This window comes from Hypanus sabinus, chromosome X1 (genome assembly GCF_030144855.1).
Source record: "Hypanus sabinus isolate sHypSab1 chromosome X1, sHypSab1.hap1, whole genome shotgun sequence".
Taxonomy (NCBI): Eukaryota; Metazoa; Chordata; class Chondrichthyes; order Myliobatiformes; family Dasyatidae; genus Hypanus; species Hypanus sabinus.
Genome location: NC_082738.1, coordinates 13,542,566 through 13,564,538, shown reverse-complemented (window position 1 = coordinate 13,564,538; position 21,973 = coordinate 13,542,566). Strand labels below are relative to the sequence as shown.

The following is a 21,973-nucleotide window of genomic DNA, read 5'->3' as shown; positions in this document are numbered from 1 at the left end:
ACAGAAGCCTGGAGTAACCAATCCAGCAAATTTTTTTAGCACAGCCTTCACTTCAGATATACATTTGAAAATTGTTCCCTTTTCCCAGTTCCCCTATTGATGTCTTTCACACTTGCATAAACATTAGCCCACTCAGAGCAGACTGGGTGGTCCTGCCCTTCACATGCACCATCACTATGAGACCATCTCTCACTCTGGATGACCAGCAGCAGCCACCTTATTGATCTGCTTTAATGGAAGAGATGCTCTCATCTCATTGTGCATGCCGCTGCGGGCACAGGGGCACCAAATAACAGTTCCTCCATTGCAACCACATGTCCTAAAGGTGGCCGGGGGCAGTGTGTGCAGCAGGAAACAAAAGATTAGCTTTATTTGTCACACGTACATGGAAGCATACAGTGAAATGTGTGAGGATTGTGCTGTGGCAGTCAGCAAGTGTGCCTATGCTTCTGGCATCAATGTGGCCTGCTCACAACCTTCTCGCCCTAATCCTAATTGACTGTCCCCAAAGCATTGAGCAAAGGCAGAATAGTGCTTACCTCAGTCGCAGGACCAGATGGATTGAACCATCCTGGTTAGTTAGATGTGATGGACTTCCTGACTGTTCCTGGCAAAAACAAAAATGGTGAATGTTAATTCCAATCTTCTGCACCAACCTTATTCTCGAAAATTACCAAATTTACTGCAATACTTCTTGGTCTTTGAACTACAGCATGAGAGGTCCTTGACACACTATAGATGACCTCCATAAAATGATCAATGCTGAAATATTTTTCTCTATTCCTCTTTAAACTGTCTAATCAACAAAATATTAATTATAGCTATTATACATTGAAATAGAAATGGCTATTTTTAGTAAAATATCTAAAACAAGCAGGTGTCTTGGCCTGGGCCATAGCAAATCCCAACAAAAGTTTGGAGAGAACATCAACAAGACACTTAGAAACATAGAAAACCTACAGCACAATACAGGCCCTTCGGCCCACAAAGTTGTGCCGAACATGTCCTTACCTTAGAAATTACTAGGCTTACCTATAGCCCTCTGTTTTTCTAAGCTCCATGTACCTATCTAAAAGTCTCTTAAAAGACCCTATCGTATCCACCTCCACCACTGTTGCCGGCAGCCCATTCCACGCACTCACCGTTCTGAATAAAAAAAAACTTACCCCTGACATCTTCTCTGTACCTACTCCATATCACCTTAAACCTGTGTCCTCTTGTGGCAACCATTCCATCCCTGGGAAAAAGCCTCTGACTATCCACATGATCAATGCCTGCCATCATCTTGTACACCTCTATCAGGTCACCTCTCATCCCATCCTCCTTCGCTCCAAGGAGAAAAGGCCAAGTTCACTCAACCTATTCTCATAAGGCATGCTCCCCAGTCCAGGCAACATCCTTGTAAATCTCCTCCGCACCCTTTCTGTGGCTTCCACATCCTTCCTGTAGTGAGGCAACCAGAACTGAGCACAGTACTCCAAGAGGGGTCTGACCAGGGTCCTATATAGCTGCAACATTACCTCTCAGCTCCTAAATTCAATTCCATGATTAATGAAGGCCAATACACCATACACCTTCTTAACCACAGAGTCAACCTGCACAGCTACTTTGAACATCCTATGGACTCAGACCCCAAGATCCCACTGATCCCCCACACTGCCAAGAGTCTTACCATTAATACTATATTCTGCCACCATATTTGACTTACCAAAATGAACCACCTCATACTTAATTGGGTTGAAATCCATCTGCCACTTCTCAGCCCAGTTTTGCATCCTATCTGTGTCCTGCTGTAACCTCTGACAGCCCTCCACACTATCCACAACACCTCCAACCTTTGTGTCATCAGCAAACTTACTAACCCATCCCTCCACTTCCTCATTCAGGTCATTTATAAAAATCACAGAGTAAGGGTCCCAGAACAGATCCCTGAGGCACTCCACTGGTGACCGACCTCCATGCAGAATATGACCCACCTACAAACACTCAGGAGGCGCAGCAACTCCTCCCTCGCCTCCCACAGTAGCCTGGGGTACATCTCATCCGGTCCCAGCAACTTATCCAACTTGATGCTTTCCAAAAGCTCCAGTACATCCTCTTTCTTAATATCTACATGCTCAATCTTTTCAGTGTACTGCAAGTCATCACTACAATCACCAAGATCCTTTTCCATAGTGAATACTTAAGTAAAGTATTCATTAAGTACCTCTGTTATCTCCTCCGGTTCCATACACACTTTCCCACTGTCACACTAGATAGGTCTTTCACGTCCTATCTTCTTGCTCTTCACATACTTGTAGAATGCCTTGGGGTTTTCCTTAATTCTGCTCGCCAAGACCTTCTCATTGCCCCTTCTGGCTCTCCTAATTTCCTTCTTAAGCTCCTTCCTGTTAGCCTTATAATCTTCTAGATCTCTAACATTACCTCGCTCTCTGAACCTTTTGTAAGATTTTCTTTCTTCTTGACTAGATTTACTACAGCATTTTTACACCACCGTTCCTGTACCCTACCATAACTTCCCTGTCTCATTGGAACGTACCTATGCAGAACTCCACACAAATATCCCCTGAATATTTGCAATATTTCTTCTGTACTTTTCTCTGAGAACATCTGTTTCCAATTTCAGCCTCCAATTTCCTGCCTGATAGCCTCATAATTCCCCTTACTCCAATTAAATGCTTTTCTAACTTGTCTGTTCCTATCTCTCTCCAATGCTATTGTAAAGGAGACAGAATTATGATCACTACCTCCAAAATGCTCTCCCACTGAGAGACCTGACACCTGACCAGGTTCATTTCCCAATACCAGATCAAGTACAGCCTCTAGGCTTATCTACATATTGTGTCAAGAAACCTTCCTGAACACACCTAACAAACTCCACCCCATCTAAACCCCTCACTCTCGGGAGATGCCAATTGATATTTGGGAAATTAAAATCTCCCATCATGACAATTCTGTTATTATTACACCTTTCCAGGATCAGTTTCCCTACCTGCTCCTCAATATCCCTATTACTATTGGGCAGCCTATTAAAAACACCCAGTTAAGTTATTGACCCCTTCCTGTTCCTAACCTCCACCCACAGAGACTCCATAGACAATCCCTCCATGGCGTCCACCTTTTCTGCAGCCGTGACACTATCTCTGATCAACAGTGCCACGCCCCCACCTCTTTTGCCTCCCTCCCTGTCCTTTCTGAAACATCTAAAACCTGGCACTTGAAGTAACAATTCCTGTCCTTGAGCCATCCAAGTCTCTGTAATGGCCATCACCTCATATCTCCAAGTACTGATCCATGCTCTAAGCTCATCCGCTTTATTCACAACACTCCTTGCGTTAAAATAGACACATCTCAAACCTTCAGTCTGAGCGCGTTCCTTCCCTATCACCTGCCTATCCTCCCCGCACTGTCTACAAGCTTTCTCTATTTGTGAGCCAACCTCCTCTTCCCCAGTCTCTTCAGTTCATCATTTAGTCATACAGTAAATTCACTGACCTTGGCCTTTCAATTGATCCAATTACCAACACAGGAGCTGGTCCTACTCAGAAACTCTAAACAGATATTAAAATATACAGGACTGTATCAAATGCTTGATGAAAGCTCAACATGCCCTGGGGACTTTTTGTGAAGCTACCAATCCTTGAGGCAAGGGCTGGACAGTAAATTTGCCAATTACAGCATGATTAAAGCTCCACAAGGCTCATCGACTGGAATGATGGACTACATTTGCAAGCTGCTTCTGACCAGTTTCTTGATAACACAGTAACTTTAGCATGAAATCAAACCAAGTGAACATGCGACAACTTGGTTTTGAATGCTGCAAGCAGAAAAAGCTTGGAGTTATCTAGAGATGCTGATCTATGACTGGTATCGAGCGATTAAGTGGTGTTTAAACTATAACACTCAATCAGGGACTGTAGTGCACACACGGGAGTGAAGTTTGTAACTGTCCAGAGGGAAGTATAATCCATCGACTCCTAATAATAATAAGGGAATGTTTAAATGTGGCTGTGTGTTAGAAAGAAAACTTTAGATTGCACAGTAGCAAATAATATCACTGCAGTCATATTTTGTCGTTAGCATCTCGTTTCTATCGCATGCTGACATGCAGAGTTTTGATCTATTACAAAGCTCTGAATATAATGCAATTTGACACACTATGTTGTGTACAAATTTACATTCAAAACCCTATTCACCACTGTTTAGCAACACAATGACCACTTTGACCACCATGCACTAAAATGGATTTTGTTTTATTTTTTTCTAATTTTACTTGCTTGTAAAAATCGTGGATGATTTTTGATGAATTTGTATTTCTCTTGTGAATGCTGTGTGCTTGTGATGCTGCTGTAAGTTTTTCATTGCACCTGTGTACACATGTACTTATGCAGATAACAATCAACTCCACTTTGACTTTGACAATGTAATCAATATATACACTTGGCAAAATTTTGTTCCTGAGAAGGAATAAACAAACATCCAAAGGATGATCCCAATAGTTGGATATTAGGATAATTTGTTGACATAAGTTTTCGACGTGCCCAGAGGAAAGGAATCACATGACCTCCAATGTGGTCACATTTAATGCTAGTATACTCATTTTAATTAAGAGCTTATTGGTTGTAAAGTGCCACTTCTGGCATTGAGAAGTGACCGGTGAAGAATAAGAAGAAATTGTGATTGGGTTTAGATTTCCACTTCACACTCTGGATAAGAAATGCTCCAGCATTCTGAATTTGTGAGGTTTCACAAAGAGCAAACCACAAGTTTTATATTTTCAAGACATATCATTTTTACAGTTATGAGATGTGGATCTTGACATGGAGCTGATACTTTGGTAGAAGACTAAAGCAGAGAAGGTGCAGAGGAGGCTAACCAGAAGAAGCGTCTCAGGGAGATTGGAGAAGCTGGCATTTTTCATCTTGAATGTTTTGTTTTTATTTTAATTTTTATTTAGAGATACAGAACAGTAAAGGCCCTTCTAACCCATACACCTTTAGGATATGCAAGGAAACCCATGTGGTCACAGGGAGAATGTACAAATTCCTTACAGACAGTGGCAAGAATTGAACCCTGATCAGTGATTGCTGTAACAGTGTTATACTAGCTGCTGATCTGGTGCTCAAATCCTTTTTTCAAAAACTGGTGAGCCTAATAGCCTTCTCCTGTGCCCTATCATGCTATGCATCCAGACTAATCTCCTTTGCAATTTTTTTTGGAAAGCAAGCATCTGCGTGCATCAACATCGGTCCCAGTTGTGATACTCTTAAACGTCACCCAAAAGACAGCAGCGTGGTGAGAAAGAACTTTGTCTGAAGCTTGTGTCACTTGAGATGGGCGACTGCTTATTGCCAGGGGTGAGAAAGAGCTGAATTCAGTCAAAGCAATACACACTAGATGCTGGGGGGAGTTCAGCAAATTAGGAGTAAAACAGGCGACGTTTCAGGCTGAGACACCTGAGTGCTGAGTTCTTCCAGCATTTTGTGTGTTGCTCAGGATTTTCAGCAGAACCTTGTGTTTATCAAATGCACTCACAGTTTTCTGATAAGCCGCAGGTTTTGATTCATCATACGCATCGCCTGATTCATCATCACTCCACTCCCAGCCGCCATCTTCTGTTTTGTACAAGTGCCCACTCGATCCCTGGATGCATCTTGTCTACAGTCAATCACAATGCAGATTAAAGGTTAATTACCAGCATTTTCAGCTATTTTGCTGGCAGTTGTCTTCCCATCATACGAAGGCACTGACTTTTGCTCGGGTCCAGCCCCGATTGGCTGACCAAGCGACCACTCTTTGTGAGCCCAGACAGTATCTCTCACCCACAGCATCAGCAACTTAACATTGTTGTCTCAATGCTTGTGGACATGTCCCTTGCTAAATAATTCAGTTATTTACTGTTAATCCATAAGCTGGGTCAACCACAAATGAATAGTGGAGCAGACTCAATGGGCTGAATGGCCTAATTCTGCTCCTATGTCTTATGGTCTAAGCTCTATTAGTGTGCATATATTTTCTGTAATGCGTCTTCCCCTCACGCAGTGCAGCAAACAGGAAACTTGCTCTTAGCCATCAGCTGTTGGACAGACCCATAAGAAATGTGCAGGAAAAGTAGTAATACTAAAGGGCAAGTCACTGGAGCTTGGGACGTGGGTCATTTGAGCTCTGTCCTCTTGTTAATATTTCCATCCATCTTACATCTGCTTTCCTGCTCTAAATAACTAGTGAGCATCTTGTGATTCAGCAACTTGTAATCTTTATCACTACTAAGATTAGGTTAAAGATAACCCTTTCCTGATGAAGCTTGGACAGCTGGACTAGAAGTGAAATATGGCTGAGAAGATCTTCAGCTTGTTTCTAATCGACACTAAAGAGTGGTCCTGTGATAAATACACAGTACATCCAGCAGGAATGGAGGAAGTGGAACTCTATGCTGTTGTTACATGTCATTGACAAACATTCCTTTTAAAAAACATTCACTGTTGTTAGGTAAACAATTCAAGCCAGAGATTAGCACACAGCAAGACCTACAAATAGAAATGCAATGAGTCACCAGTTAACCTGTGCTGGTGGTTTAAAAAAAAACAGGGGTATCTGCATCTCCCACTGCAACTGGATCCTTGACTTCCTCATCAGGAGACCACAGTCTGTGCTGGTTGGAACTAACATCTCCTCACTGACAATCAACACTGACGCACCTCAAGGATGCACGCTTAGCCCACTGCTCTACTCTCTCTACGCCCACGAATGTGTGGCTAGGCATAGCTCAAATGCTATCTATAAATTTGCTGATGATACAACTATTGTTGGCAGAATTTCAGATGGTGACGAGGAGGTTTACAAGAGTGAGATAGATCAGCTGGTTGAGAGGTGATATGGAGGGGCCACTGCACAGAGCCAGAAAAAGCTGCAGAAAGTTGCAAAATCTGTAGCTCCATCAAGGGCACCAGCCTCGGCAGCATCTTCAAAAGGTGATACCTCAAAAAGTTGGCAACCGTAATTAAGACAGAATTAGGCCACTCGGCCCATTGAGTCTCGGTGATTCTATCATGGCTGATTTATTATCCTTCTCAGCCCCATTCTCCTGCCTTCTCCCTGTAATATTTGAAGCCCTGACTAATCGAGAACCTATCAACCTCTGCTTTAAATATACTCAATAACTTAGCCTCCACAGCCATCCGTGGCAATTAATTCCACAGATTCACCACCCTCTGGCAAAGGAAATTCCTTCTCATATCTGTTATACTGTAAATGGATTCTGAGGCTGTGTCCTCTGGTCCTATACTCACCCACTATAGGAAACGTAATCTCCACATCCATTCTGTCTAGACCTTTCAGTATTCAATAGATTTCAATGAGATACCACCTCTCTCCACCCTCTCCCCACTCATCTCCAGCGAGTGCAGGCCCAGGGCCATCTAATGCTCCTCAAACATTAACCCTTTCATTCCCAGGATCATTCTCCTGAACCTCCTCTGGACCCTCTCCAATTCCAGCACATCTTTTCTTAGATAAGGAGCTCAAAACTGCTCACAATGCTCCAAGTGCAGTCTGGCATTAAGGACCCCAGTCAGCCAGGGCGTGTGCTCTGTCTCATTGCTACCATCAAGGTGGTGGTACAGGAGCCTGAAGACACACACGCAATGCTTTAGGAACAAATTCTTCCTCTCTGCCATCAGACTTGTGAACGGACATTGAACCCATATACACTACCTCAATTTATTTTTGCTCTTTTTGAACTACTTATTCACTTAAATCTTTCAAAATATTTATTGTTGTAATTTAGTATTTTTATTATGTATTGCAATGTACTGCTGCAAAACAACAAATTTCATGATATATGCCTGTGATATTAAACCGGATTTTGATTCTGGTGTGGGAGGAATGGATGTTGATCCGATAACCTTTGCATCTTTGTTTTTCCAATAGCGCTGGCTAAGATTTTTCTTTAAACATCCGCCTGAACAGTGTGGTGGGGAACAGCTGAACCACTCATTTGAATGATGGCACTTCTGTTCGTGCAGCATTGGGTTAGGGGATGTGCTGAGAATCTGCACCCACAGCCTTTGGACTTGAAGCAGAGTGTGTTAGGTGGCAATGCACTGTGCTTTGGGTCCAGGCAAATTGTGGCTAAAATTTGCCGTGCCTCTGCTGGACACGATTCTCTAACGCTTTCGGAAAATACAGACCTTTTTGTTAGTCTCTGGCTCGTTCACAGACTTTGGCATCGTGCCAGTAGCTTGCACTGTGTTGTCAGCCTGCAAGAAGATAGAAGAATTCTATTTGCGCCGGTGTATAGAGTTGAAAAGGTACGGATCAATGCGTCCCTCTAGGCAGCCCACAGTGCGTCTCTATGAGTGCAATATCTAGATCCCTCCTCCTCTTTATATGCCGTCTGTTTGCACCTTGGCCCAAACATGGTGGATCTTTAGTTCTGGCTTCACGTCTCAAAACAACTGCCATTTTTACTTCAACTCTGGGAAACATAAGCTGCTGTTTAAATGAAGCTGAAAGGTAAACCATTAGCCTGCCTTTGCCAGTTGTAGACACTTTCCTGTGGGATCTGTGTGTGTCACAGGTGACTAGGCACATAGTAAGGCTTGAAGCTCAAATGATTGCACCAACACAATTAGATTACACCAACAGTTTTGTCTGTCTCCATTAGATTCCACTGAAACAGTACTTTTACCAGGCATCAAGCAGTTCTTTAATCTTCCACTCCAACCAAAATCAATTTGCTTTGGTATTACCACACCACACACAGCCTTTCCAAGCATCTGCTTTCAAAGTTTCCATCACCTCATTATAGTACTTTACTCAGTCTGTTGTGTAAACTATTGCTGTCCCGACTTTGCTCAGTTGAGGCAGGTTAACCAAACTTAAAGGTAGAGATTTTCAGAGACCAGAATCCATTGTAAAACTTTTTTCTTGAACTCTCCTGCATTACTGACCAACAACCCTTACCTTTGTGTCCTTCTGTCCTCCACTTACTGAATGGCCCAACAACTTCTCCATCAGATAATCTTTACTCTGAAACAAGAGAATGAGTTTTGTATAAATCCACAGTTATAGGGTCTTGTAGTTCTATTTTTTTTTAAAAAAGCAGCAGATCGGACATGAATCCAGCGGGAGCAGGGAGAGGAAAGTGAATCTTTGCCAGGCATGGACGTTTGATTAGGGCAGTCTTTGAGTCTGTAGGCCTACTTAAGAGAAGCAGGATAGTCTGGCTGTGTAAAATGCACTGAGCTGCTCATGCCAGATCCCAGCTTTAATTCAGCTTCTGCTCATCTCGTCCTGATGTATCCTCAGTAGCTCAGCAGAAGTGGTGAAGAATAATGAATTCTGTCAGCCCACTGACCCCGTATTTCTACTGGGGAAAAAAAATCACCTCCAAAGGGTTAGTTAAAGCCCACTATGGTTTAGGACTGGGATGAACACGCTTATCAGAGCAAGGGCTTAACACTTGGAAGGTGGTGCTTGAAAAGGAGGTTCCCAAATGGAATTGGATCAGTAATTGGGTAACAAGAATTACAGGACTAAGGGGAAAGGGCAGGGGAATAGGATTGGCTGCATTGCTTTTGTAGAGAGCCAAGACTGACTTAAAGGGCCAAATAGCCATCTCCAATTATGATTGAGGACTTGAATCACCAAGGCATACAAGGCTATGGGCCAAGTGCTAGGAGATGGGATTAATATGGATGGGCGCCCACTGGCCAAATGGCCTGTTTGCATGCTGCACGACTACACTTCTATGACTGAGTAAAGACTATGTTGCAGAGAGGTGCATGAAAGCAGTGGTCTGGAATTCCATCTCGCGTGCAAATAATTGGCGTGGGCTCCACCGTTAAAACATACTCTCGCCGAGGCCCATGGGTAATTTATTTTCCTCTCTCATTTACCTTTGATTTCTGAAAGAATTTGTGCTTCAGCAGCTCTGCTGCAGTGGGCCTGAAAAATAGAGTTTACAGAGTGAGTTGGGCAAGTTGAAAGCGGGGGAGAGGGGTTGAGGCATCACCTGCCATGTTGGGGTGCACCAGCCTGGCCAGAGCACTGAGACAGAAACAGGCAACTTTCACAGATCAGCATCACGTCAGAAGAGAAACTCTTTGCTCATTCTACCCATTACAGCTAGTTTTGACAGTTGTCTCTTTTCTTTACCACCTCCTGAGCCCTTGTCTCGGTTTCTCCTGGTGGAGGGAATCAGCTGCCGGCCTTTCGTGCTCTGCAGCCACACAGCTGTACGGGAGCAATCAGTTACATTAAAATGAAAACTGGCCACCGATCGTCCATGCAGCGGAAGCCCAAACAGTGGCATCATCTAAACATTGGCAGGACATTACTGTTCAGTCCAACAAGTGGTGGCTCCCACCCATTCTCAGCCACAATGTTGGCACCTGGCACATTTCCAATTTGTTATCCATACTTCATTGGCACAGCACTTGGTACACCAGGCTGTTTTGCCATTGATGGTTATTACTGGTCTGTGACCACTGTTCCCACCTCGCCACGGGTTCCCAAGGCTTCTCAAGACTTGTAACTCCCAGCTATAACTGGAAGACTCATTATTTCATTCCAAAGAGAGTGTAAGAATGTGCACATTCTACCCTGTGTAATGTTAAAGTTTTTGGCCACTTCACTTGTGATCAACAGGAACAGTGCTGCTCTCTGGAGCTGGAATTTGGCCCTCTCATTGGAGGCAGTGCTAACCTTTATTGGCCTCAGCAACAAACCTATCCAACCAGATCAGTCAGTATCAGGTTTCCACCTGACTAGTGCTCAGGGCTGTGTCAACCTGACCCATTTTCCTATTGCATGCAGGCTATGAATGACCTTGGTGCACACACCTCTTTGCAGGGTCTTTTTGAAGGCACAGGGCTATCAGTTTACGGAAGGATTTGCCATACTTCTTAACCATCTCCTTGTCCTCTACACCTGTCTCGAGAGTAGGGGGCTCATTCTGGAGAGTCACCATCAGAACCTAGAGATCAGTTAAAGGAGGCATTATTTGTAATATGCAGTGGGAGTGTCCTCCTACTGTAACCAAAATATCACTGTACTTAGAATATTCAAGAGGCCCACCAACTGCTGTTTTATTATTAAACTTGGTTTTCAACTCTCAGCCTTTGATTCAGTTGCAGCAATACTTTTAAAAAAACAGCCCCAATTTGACACTGAAATAAGCACAGTTCAAGTTCCAATGCAAATCAGTCAGAGGCTTAGAATATGAATTCACATGGTAATTATTTGTATTAATCTGAATTCTGAAACATATTACTGGCTAATTGAACATATTGTCTTTAGTTCCGCACAGGCAACTTAACATTTTGTTTCCAGTTATCTGCTAATTAAAAGGTGCCAACAAAGTCTTGATGTTGATTTACATTTCCCAGATTAGCCCTTGATCCTAGATTTGAGTTATTTTGTAATGAAAAAAAGCATCTCATCTGACTGTGTCACTCACTCCTGGGTGTCTAGGATTCTCTTCAGATAATGCATTCCCAGACATCCAGCAATTTGAAAGCTATTAAAAGTTTACTCCCACCTTCATCGGCGGGTACTTGTGATACGGTGCTGTTCCAGTTGCCAGTTCAATTGCTGTTATTCCAAAACTCCAGATGTCTGCTTTGAAGTCATAACCTCTTACCTAGAATGGAAGTGAGATTCAGGAGTTGTTCTGTAGCTGGAGACTCACGCAGTGTGCTCACTGCAATAGTGACACCTACTGGAAACACTTTACTGCAAGATAATCTGCAGAGATCAATTACAATTTATTTATTAAGGGCAAATACTGAGTACCCTGGAAGACCAAAATAAAATAAAAATGCTGGAAATAGGGCAGGCCTATCGAGAATTTCCGCTTAATGCCCTATGGCAGAAGCACCCAAGTAAAACCCTTTGCAGAGCATTTCAGAAATTACTGATTTTAGGGATTCAGTTTGGCACTTAAATATAGCTTGTTTTCTAATCCACCCTTAACTGGCATAAGTGGATAATAACTGCACCATCACTTATTCTTTGCAGAGATATAAAAAATAAAATGTAACACTTCTTAGCGGTGACGACTTAAGAGATTAAGATGCAGCCCACTGTGAGTGCAGCTCTGTACTCCATTCCATACTCCAGCCCATTATGTAAAAATCCTTCCTCATGAGACCATAAGATATAGGCCATTCAGCCCATTGAGTCTGCTCCACCATTCCATCACATCCAATCAATTTTTCCTCTCAGCCCAGTCTCCTGCTTTCTCCCCATATTCCTTCATGCTCTGACCAATCAAGAATCTATCAACCTTTGCCTTCAATATACATAAAGACTTGACCTCCACAGCTGCCTCCAGCAAAGAATTCCACAAATTCACCACTCTCTGGCTAAAGAAATTTCTCCACATCTCCATTCTAAAAGGACACCCCTCTATTCTGAGGCCGGGTCCTCTGGTCTTAGACTCTCTCACTATAGGAAGCATCCTCTCCACATCCACTCTATCAATCCACACCATTCGATAGGTTTCAAATAGGTCATCCCTCATTCTTCTGAATTCTAGTGAATACAGACCCAGAGACATCAAATGCTCCTCATATGATAAGCCATTCTATCCTGGAATCACTTTTGTGAACATCCTTTGAACCCTCTCCAGTTTCAGTACATCCTTTCTAAGATGAGGGGCCCCAAACTCCTCACAATACCCCAAGTGAGGCCTCACCACTTGGATGTATCCATCACATCTTTTTCACTGGATTCATCACATAAACACTGATCTTGCAAGAATCAGAGTAAAGGGCTGAGAGTTACCAAAATATCAGCTGTGTGGTTGGTACAAAGCACCAAACAGTAAGGCTAAGCACATAAAATAGCACAGTATGCATTTGAGCAGTTTAGGACATTAGTATATTCTGGGTACAGATTGCATTTATGGTTCTACCAAGGCTCAGCCTCTATTCCCAGGATATGGTTATGACTGGCAAGAGAAGACTTCATCGCATTTACGAACTGACATTCCCTACCCACTCCCTGCTGGCTTGGAGCACACAGCAGGCTTCCTTCTCCTGAGGTAAACCAATTTGGTTGTTATGACATTCCAACAGCATGCTGATCACTTTTATTGAGAGCAATAATTTAATGTTTCCAGATTTTAAGGACTGAACTTATTATGGATTTGAAATTGATTTCTGGATCACTAGTCTGGCCCTTTGAATCCATGTCACCACAGCACAATCGTTACACACGGCTGAAGTTGCTCTCCGAGGAATTGAACACACAAGCCAGCCAGCAGCGTAAGATCTGAGGGAACACTGCAGGTGGGATACAGTGATGTGAAATGCTGGCACACAGCTTCAGCAACCTGGGTTAGATCCTGGCCTCTGTGTGCATTTAGTCTGTTCTCCCTGTTCATGGGAGAAAGTACTTTACAGGGAAATAAGTGTGGGTGCTATAGGACTGATGGGAGTTTCTCTGAGGGCCTGTCTTTATCCATCATACAGAAAATATGAGAAATAAACTGAGACCCTGAATCCTCATCCAGGTGGATATTAGATCCCTTAGCAATAATTTGGAATGAGAACAGGGCATTCTCTCCAGCTGGTATTTAACCCTCAAGAAAAGTCAACTGTCTAGTCATTATCCATGTTCCCGTTTGTGGGAACTTGCTATGTTAAATTGGCAGTTGCACGTCTCACACAATGACAAGACACTTAAAAAAAAGATTGAATTGATTGTTTTGGCACATCACATTGTCATAAAAGTTGTGGTTAAAAAATGAATCTGTTTGCTTTCTTTAGTACAATCTGTGATTCAATGTTCGTGAATGAGAATAGTAGGTTCCCTGTAGCGTAGCAGTTACAGCGACACTATTGCAGCTCAGGGAGTCAGATCTAGGAGTTCAATCCTAGCATTCTGTACATTCTCCCCATGGAATGCTTGGGTTTCCTCCCACAGTCCAAAGATGTGCCCGCTTGTAGGTTAAATGGGCATTGGAAGTTGTCCTGCATTTAGGTGGGGGTTAAATTGGGGGTTGCTGGAAGTTGCTGGGTGGTGTGGCTCAAAGGACCGGAAGGGGCTACAGTATCTCTAAACACAAATCAATAAATGGGTATCGCGCCCTCAGCACCAAGCACTTTCAAATGTCACATATATGGCATAAAGTTCCCTTCGCTTTCCCCCAAAAAGTAAACCTTGATCTAGATACAGAAGAGTACTATTCATGTATTTTGGACATTTCTTGGATCAATGTTCTTGTGGCCTCTGTGACCGAGGTTTACAACCACTCTAAACTTGGTTCACAAATACAAAACTGTTACAGCTTTCAGCAGATTTTCATTTTACATGTTTTGGAGGCAAGACAAGTGGCCATATTCACTGATACCCATCAGACCCCAGAATGATTGAGACCCCATTTTAATCTAGTTGCCTATCTAGGATTGAGAGAGATTTGAGCTCTCTTGACATCATGGTTAGGGTGCATGTAGAGTCTCACCAATAAAGGCACGGTCGGCAAAAGTCTGGGCTCAGGTTTTCTGAAAGTGTGAAAGATGCAAACCCGGCCCCACTTCAACAGGAGGCTGACTTGAAACCTTTAATTACCTGTTCCATCACTTCTGGGGCCATCCAACACGGAGTTCCAACAAAGGTTTTACGTACTTTATTTCTGGTCATATCTCCACCAGCAGCCAGAAAGGCACTAACACCAAAATCTAGCAAAGGAAGAAATCATTGTTACACAGTTTCATTAAAAACTTTACTGATGCTGTGGGTACAGGAGCCCAGTGTAGGATGATAGCTGTAATCGTAGCCTCAGACAATGCATGGTATAATGAGCCTGCTCACTTCCTCCTCCATATTCCATATCTGGTCCACCTATGATAAAAGGCTTGATATTAAAGATTGCATTTATTGCAGTGGCAATATGAAGTTTGATTTCATTATCCCAGGAGTCACAAAAAATGTATACTGAACTTAGTGCAGTACAAACTTCACTCAGAGCTCTGCTTCCTGTATCCTAATGCATAAGTATCATTCCTGTGTTTACCGAGCACACAGAGAGGGCAAATCAGGGTAGGACATATGCATGGTAAACAGTAGGGTACTGGGGAGTGTGGTAGAACAGAGGGATCTGGGAATACAGATCCATAATTCCTTAAAAGTGGCATCACAGTTAGATAGGGTCATAGAGAAAACACTTGGCATGTTGGCCTTTACAATTCAAAATATTAAGTACAAGAATTTGGATGTACGTTGAAGTTGTATAAGACATTGGTGAGGCCTAATTTGGAATACTGTGTGCAGTTCCGGTCATCTACCTACAGGAAAGATATCAATAATATTGAAAGAGTACTGAGAAGATTTACAGGGAAGTTTCTAGGACTTGGGGACCTGAGTTACAGGGTAAAGTTGAATAGGTTAGGACCTTATTCCCTGGAGTGTAGAAAAGTGAAGGGAGATTTGATGGAAGAATGCAAAATCCTGAGGGGTATAGATAGGGTTAGTGCAAGCAGGCTTTTTCCACTGAGGTTGGGTGAGACTAGAACTAGAGGTCATAGGTTAAGGGTGAAAGGTGAAATAGTTAAGGGGCACCTGAGTGGGAACTTCTTCACTCAAAGAGTGGTGTGAGTGTGGAATGAGCTGCCAGTGGAAGTGGTGCATGCAATTTTGATTGCAACACTTGAGAAGTTTGGTCACGTACATGGATGGGAGGGATATGGAGGGCTGTGATCCGGATGTGGGTCAATGGAACTAGGCAGAATAACAATTCAGCAAAGACTAGAAGGGCTGAAGGGCCTGTTTCTGTGCTGTAGTGCTCCATGACTCTATACTGGTTCCTGATCCAGCATCACCTCAACTTTAAATGTCACATTTTTCATTCAGACCCCATGATGTCTTTTTCCCATTCTATGCCCATAACCTGTTTCAACCCTACTACTATGAATTTTTCATACCCAATTACTAGTCAATCTCCATCCAGCTTTACCATGCCACATTGCCTTCACTCCCTGGGTTCTAAGCTCTGGAATTTCCTCCTTACGTCACTCCAACTCTTTTTTTCAGGTTTTTTCAACTTTTGTTTTTTAAGTGCTTCAGGTTGTATATCGTATACATTCTCTGATAATAAACAAAACCATTTGAACTATGTTAAAGATGCTACAAAAATTAAAGTATTGCCTCACATGCTCAGTCTCCAAGGCTCTATTTATGTGATAACTTCATGTGTCTTCCATTCCCTAAATGGAATGCTTCTTCCCCTCTGCCATCCCATTGAACCCATGAACACTATCTTACTTTTTATATTGTTTTTGCATGATTTTTAATCTATACTATAATTGATTCACTTATTTATTATTTTCTTTTCTTCTTCTTCTATATTATGTATTGCATCGAACTGCTGCTGCTAAATTAACAAATTTCACGACACATGCTGGTGATAATAAACCTGATTCCGATTCTGAAATACTGATTCTTGCTGGAATAGAATTCAGTTGTCAATGGGCATACAGTGGTGCCACTGAAAGTCAGCAGTCTGTCCTTACTACTCCTATCCCCACCCAAGCCGGCATGGTTTCTGAATAGTGATCAGAAGGGAGACCTTCAGTATCTTCAACTACCTCCCCCCTTGAACAAGATAAAGGACAAATCATTTGTAGAAATCTCTTCTCAGAGAGTGGTGCATCTCTGCAATTCTTTGTTCCAGAGAGTTGTGGAGGCTGGATCATTAGGTGTCTTTAAAGTGGACATAGATATATTATTAAGGGATTGGGAAATTGAGAACTAAAGGGATCTGGCACAAAAGAAGGAGATGAAGCTCGGGCCATGATCAGAATGAATAGTGGGGCAGGCTAGATGTGCCAAGTGCCCGATTCCTGTTCCTGTCATCTTGTATTCTTATCCAACTGATCAATTATTGATCTCCTGGCAGCAACCAGCAAGCAGGAATAGAACCAGAGTTTTTGTTGGTTCTGATGTCTCAGTTGTTCATTGAATAAACACACTGAGTGAAGGGGCTGTGGAGAAAGTTACTTCTGCTTTCTTTCCTCATTCAGTGTCCACAATGGCACATGGACGTGAACGCAGGAGTCTTCCTCCTTCACACTTCATGATTTTACTCCAATAGTAAGCATGGCTTTGTGCAGTGTTGGAAAGAGGCAAATTGCATTTCATTTCCTTCTATGGAAATAAAAATGGGCAGAGATATAAAGTGACCTATTACATATTTTACACCATTGTGCACACAAAATGCTCCCCAAAGCTCTGAAAATATGCTTTAACCTTTCAGTTTAATTACTGAGATTAGATTATAGAGCGACTGTGATTTCACCAAAAGGATATAGCCAGCATAGAATCAATCATCACAGCTCTGAAACCACCGTGGCCTTTCAGTTCTGTGTCACTCTTACTCACTTTGCTTAGAGGTCAATATTGGAGATGCTCTAACGTTAAAAATAATCAATTTTGTTCGCTGTTTTAATAATTTGCAAGCAAAGTACATTAAGGAAATTATTTTGAGTGATCTTATAATGGTAAGATTAGCTCTGCTAAACCTACCTGCAATTTGTATAGATCCATCATCACCAAGTAGAATATTACCAGCTTTGACATCCCTGAAACGGTACAGACATTAAAAGATTGATAAGATTGCTGTTGAATCCTCAGACCTTATATCTTTTTTGCTTTGTGTACTGACTCAGATTACCTTTCCCTTACTTGTTGCTGCTGATGGATGATCGAACTGGTTGTGCAAATCAAATTTTAATCCAAGTCAAAGAACTGATCCATTTATGGCTAAATTGTTCTCTCTGGATCAATGGGTTCTTGAGACTAGCAGCACAGGAATCTAGGCTGACACTCACATATAGCATCCAGGAGATGCTGCATTCCATCTTCAGATGAGAGGCTAAACCGAGGGCCCATCTGCCCTCCCAAGTAAAATAGGTAAATTATGCCTGGGTTCCTGATCAAGGAGATAAGGAATCTGTGATGTATAAAAAGATATTCACTCATGACTAGAGTTAGTGCCTTTGTGTACTTCATGTTATATTTCTCACAACTCAAGAGGCCATTCAGCCCATTGAATCTATGCCAGCTCTCAGAGCAATCCCATCAATCTATTTATTTCCCTGTACCTTATTTTCTTTCACATGCCTATTACTTACCCCCTGGTTCTCCCCACCTCCACCAAAACTACATGATGGAGTAAATTTACAGGAGACAATTACCTATCACCCTTAGGGTAGGAAGAAAATGGAAGAACCCAAGGAAAATGTGCAAAGGTTGGGATGGAATCCTGGTGCCTGAAGCTGTGGAACTAACTTCTCTGCAGCAGAAACTAGATGGTACTTCAAGAAGAGGATTATACAAATGCTCTGCCATTTAGTAAGATCACTGATGATCTGATTGAAACCTCCTCCATACTCTATGGAAAGAATCATTCCCTCAAGAACCTTTTGCCTCCTTGCCTGTCAAGAGCTAGATGACGATGGTGCCAGTGAACACGGCAATCAAGAGCGACATCTTTAAGATGGGTTATGGAGCAACTTCTTTCATTTCTTTTAAGTCTTTTTTTTTCCCAGATGTGTTTCTGCTACTGTTGGAGCCTGTTATCTATGTTGCGGCAGTGTGTTTTTGGGCTGATCGGGTGATATGGTGCTTTGCTGTCTCTGAGAGGGTACCATGAGTCTGGGATCAAAGGGTGTGGCATGGAGGCCAGGAAGCCAAGAGGCAGGGTGTCAGCCCCTGATCGACTCCATCTCTCGCTGATTAAAGTGCCAAGGTAGAGTGAAATTGTCGAGGTGGGTGCGGAGGGCAAGTGAGTGTTCAGCGCCATCTACCAAACTCTCTCTTGCTGCTGCCGGAGGAAGGAGTCTGCGTGTGATGGTCTCTCTCCTGAGGGAGGGTCCTTGTGTTTGAAAGATCTCTCTCACTCTCTCAACGCTGTTGGAGGATGGTGCCAGCTCAAGGTTTAATCAACATTGTCTGAGAATTCTGGACTCTAATTCATGTTTATGATGTGTTTCTAGTCTCTGACTGCTCCTTTGCTTTGTGCTAGCTTGGAGCAGTTTGCAGATAATGAACGCTGAAATGAACTGAAATAACCTTCTGATTTTGTGTTTTATATGCATTTCTTTTGCTTGTTTTTTGTTGCCATTTGTGTGACTATTTTGCGTGCTTGTGTGTATATTGATGTTTTTTTAAATATATAAATGGGTTCCATGGTTCTTTTTTGTTTCACAACAGTCTGTGGGAAGACAAATCTCATGGTTGGATAATACATACATACTTTGATAATAAATGCATTTTAAACTTTTTGAAGAACCTGCCTATCTTTTCCTTGAAAACATCTAAAGACTTGCTTCCAGCACCCTTTGAGAAAGTGAGTTCTAATTTACCTTACCTCTATCAGAGATGGATTGTACAAAATCCTACCTTCCAGCTACATTGGACCTTTCCAGTTTGGCTGCCGCTCAAACTGGTCCATTAATGATGCCATAGCCTCAGCCCTCCACTCCGTCCTGTCCCACCTAGAAAACAAACCCTCATACGTCGGGATGTCGTTCATTGACTTCAGCTCAGCGTTTAATACAATCATCCCTCAGAGACTAGTAGGTAAACTGTCCTCATTGGGACTCAACACCCCTCTCTGTAACTGGATCTTGGACTTCCTGACAGGAAGACCCCAGTCAGTCTGAGTTGGCAGCAACATCTCAAGCTCCATCACATTGAATACTAATACCCCCCTTGCCCCCCAAGGGTTGTGTTCACCCTGCTGACTCACGACTGCTCTGCCAGATCCAGCTCAAACCACATCCAGTTAGCTGATGATATGAGAGTGTTTAGCCTCATCAACAACGATGATGAGTCAGCAGGCAGAGAGGAGGTGGTGAGGTTTGTCAAATGGTGTGAGAACAACCACGCGAGTCTCAACATGGAGAAGACAAAAGAGATGATCGTGGACTTCAGGGAGGCACAGGCCGACCACTCTCCATTGAACATCAATGGCTCTGGCGTGGAGAGAGTGAAGAGCACAAAGTTCCTTGGTGTACACATAACGGATGATCTAAACTGGACTCACAACATTTCCTCACTCGTCAAGAAGGTACAGCAGCATCTACACTTTCAGAAAAGACTGAGCTGTGCAAGACTCCCTGTCCCCATTCTAACACCTTTCTACAGGTCTACCATTGAGAGTGTCCTGCCTGGCTGCATCACTATGTGGTACGGAAGCTGCAAGTCATCGGACCGCGATACCCTACAGAGGATAGTAAAAACCACCGACAGGATCACTGGGGTCTCCTTCCCCCGTATTGGTGACATTTACTGAGAGTGTTGTACACAAAGGACCAAAGTATTGTTGAGGATCTCTGCCACCCGTCCCATAATCTCTTTGACCCACTACCGTCAGGAAGGAGCTACAGGAGCATCAGGACTAGGACTGACAGACTGGGTAACAAGTCTTCCCTCAGGCTAATTAATACCCTGTCACCACTGAGGTCTCATCACAAGGTCAGTGTGCTGTTGACTGTGCTGTTTTCCTGTTCTGTGCTTTACTACATGCATTATGCATTATATTTTATTAACTTATTTATAGTATAATATTTTGGTTTATGTGCTGTGTGTGATACATGTGTGGGTACACTGTGGTTCAAAGGAACATTGTTTCGTTTGGTTGTATATGTGTAAAGTCAAATGACAATAAACTTAAACTTGAGATGGGTAAACCTTTATATTTAAACAGTGGCCCTTAATTCTAGATTCTCCCACAAGAGGAAACATCCTCTCCACAAGCATCCTGTCAAGACCTTTCAGGATCTTATCTGCAGCATTGTATTAAAAAAGATTTCTTATTTGATTAACAGTTACTTAGTTAAATGGACTGACACTCAATACATAGTAGGAGCAGAGGTTTGAAGGGTCACCTGTGTATCTGCCCATTCCTATGCAGATAGTCCAAGCCCTCTAGCACCTCTTTGAGAACCGTTGCTATTACTGGCTCATCCAGCACACCATTCTTGTGTTCGTTCTTGCTGACTGTCCTCCTGATTATATCCAGCATTGAGCCTGAAAGAAAAGCAAAGGCCTATTCACCTCACATCCAAGCAGAAGCCTCACACCTCATTCTCTACATTACCTCACCCTGTGCCCCAACATCTCCCACTACCTTGCCTTTCTGCGTCTCTTTTGTTCCTGCTCACACACACATTCTCCTCCAGCACTGATTGGAGTTGTTATTGATAGTGTGGACGGTAGTCTTAGGCTATATTGTTTTAATGGTGAAATGGGCTGATAAGTGGCAGATGGAGTTTAAATGTGAGGGTGTTCGTTATATTATTATTGGTTTATTACTGTCACATGCACCAAGAAGAAATTGCACGCAAGTGCAACCATGAAGAACTGCTTCTACTGCCACTACTTCCGTAGAAGTTTGCCAAGATTTGGCATGACGTCTAAAACTTTGACAAACTTTTATAAGTGTGTGATGGAGAGTATATTGACTGCTTGGAACATCGCAGCCTAGTATGGAAACAACAATGCATTGGAATAGAAAATCCTACAAAAAGTAGTGGATATGGTCCAGTCCATCATGGGTAAAGCCCACCCCACCACTGAGCACATCTACACGGAGTGCTGCCGCAGGAAAACTGCATCCATCATCAGGGACCCTCACCACTCAGGACATGCTCTCTTCTCACTATTGACATCAGGAAGGTGGTACAGGAGCATCAGGTCCCACACCACCAGGTTCAGGAACAGTTATTACCCTTCAACCATCAGGCTCCTGAACCAGAGGGGATAACTTCATTCACCCCCATCACTGAACTGTTCCCTCAACCTATGGACTCACTTTCAAGGACTCTTCATCTCAAGTTCACAATATACATTGTTTATTTATTATTATCTCTCTTTTGTATTTGCACAGTTTGTTGTTTTTTGCACATTGGTTGTTTGTATGTCCTGTTGGGGGCGGTCTTTCATTGACTATGTTTCATGGACT

At 42.8% G+C, this 21,973-nt stretch overlaps 1 protein-coding gene across 1 annotated transcript in view; it reads right to left on the bottom strand.

Moving 5' to 3' along the window:
- The window catches only part of LOC132384603 (STE20/SPS1-related proline-alanine-rich protein kinase-like), a 73,651-nt gene that overhangs the window by 26,578 nt on the left and 25,100 nt on the right, over positions 1–21,973 (bottom strand). Inside the window, exons 4-13 of the mRNA XM_059955843.1 lie at positions 20,898–21,039; positions 17,530–17,585; positions 14,578–14,687; positions 11,543–11,644; positions 10,845–10,978; positions 9,900–9,948; positions 8,965–9,030; positions 8,190–8,258; positions 5,536–5,658; positions 540–607 (exon numbers count right to left, since the gene is read on the bottom strand). Of these exons, the coding sequence (XP_059811826.1) occupies positions 540–607; positions 5,536–5,658; positions 8,190–8,258; positions 8,965–9,030; positions 9,900–9,948; positions 10,845–10,978; positions 11,543–11,644; positions 14,578–14,687; positions 17,530–17,585; positions 20,898–21,039 (919 nt within the window). The remainder of the gene's footprint in view (positions 1–539; positions 608–5,535; positions 5,659–8,189; positions 8,259–8,964; positions 9,031–9,899; positions 9,949–10,844; positions 10,979–11,542; positions 11,645–14,577; positions 14,688–17,529; positions 17,586–20,897; positions 21,040–21,973) is intronic.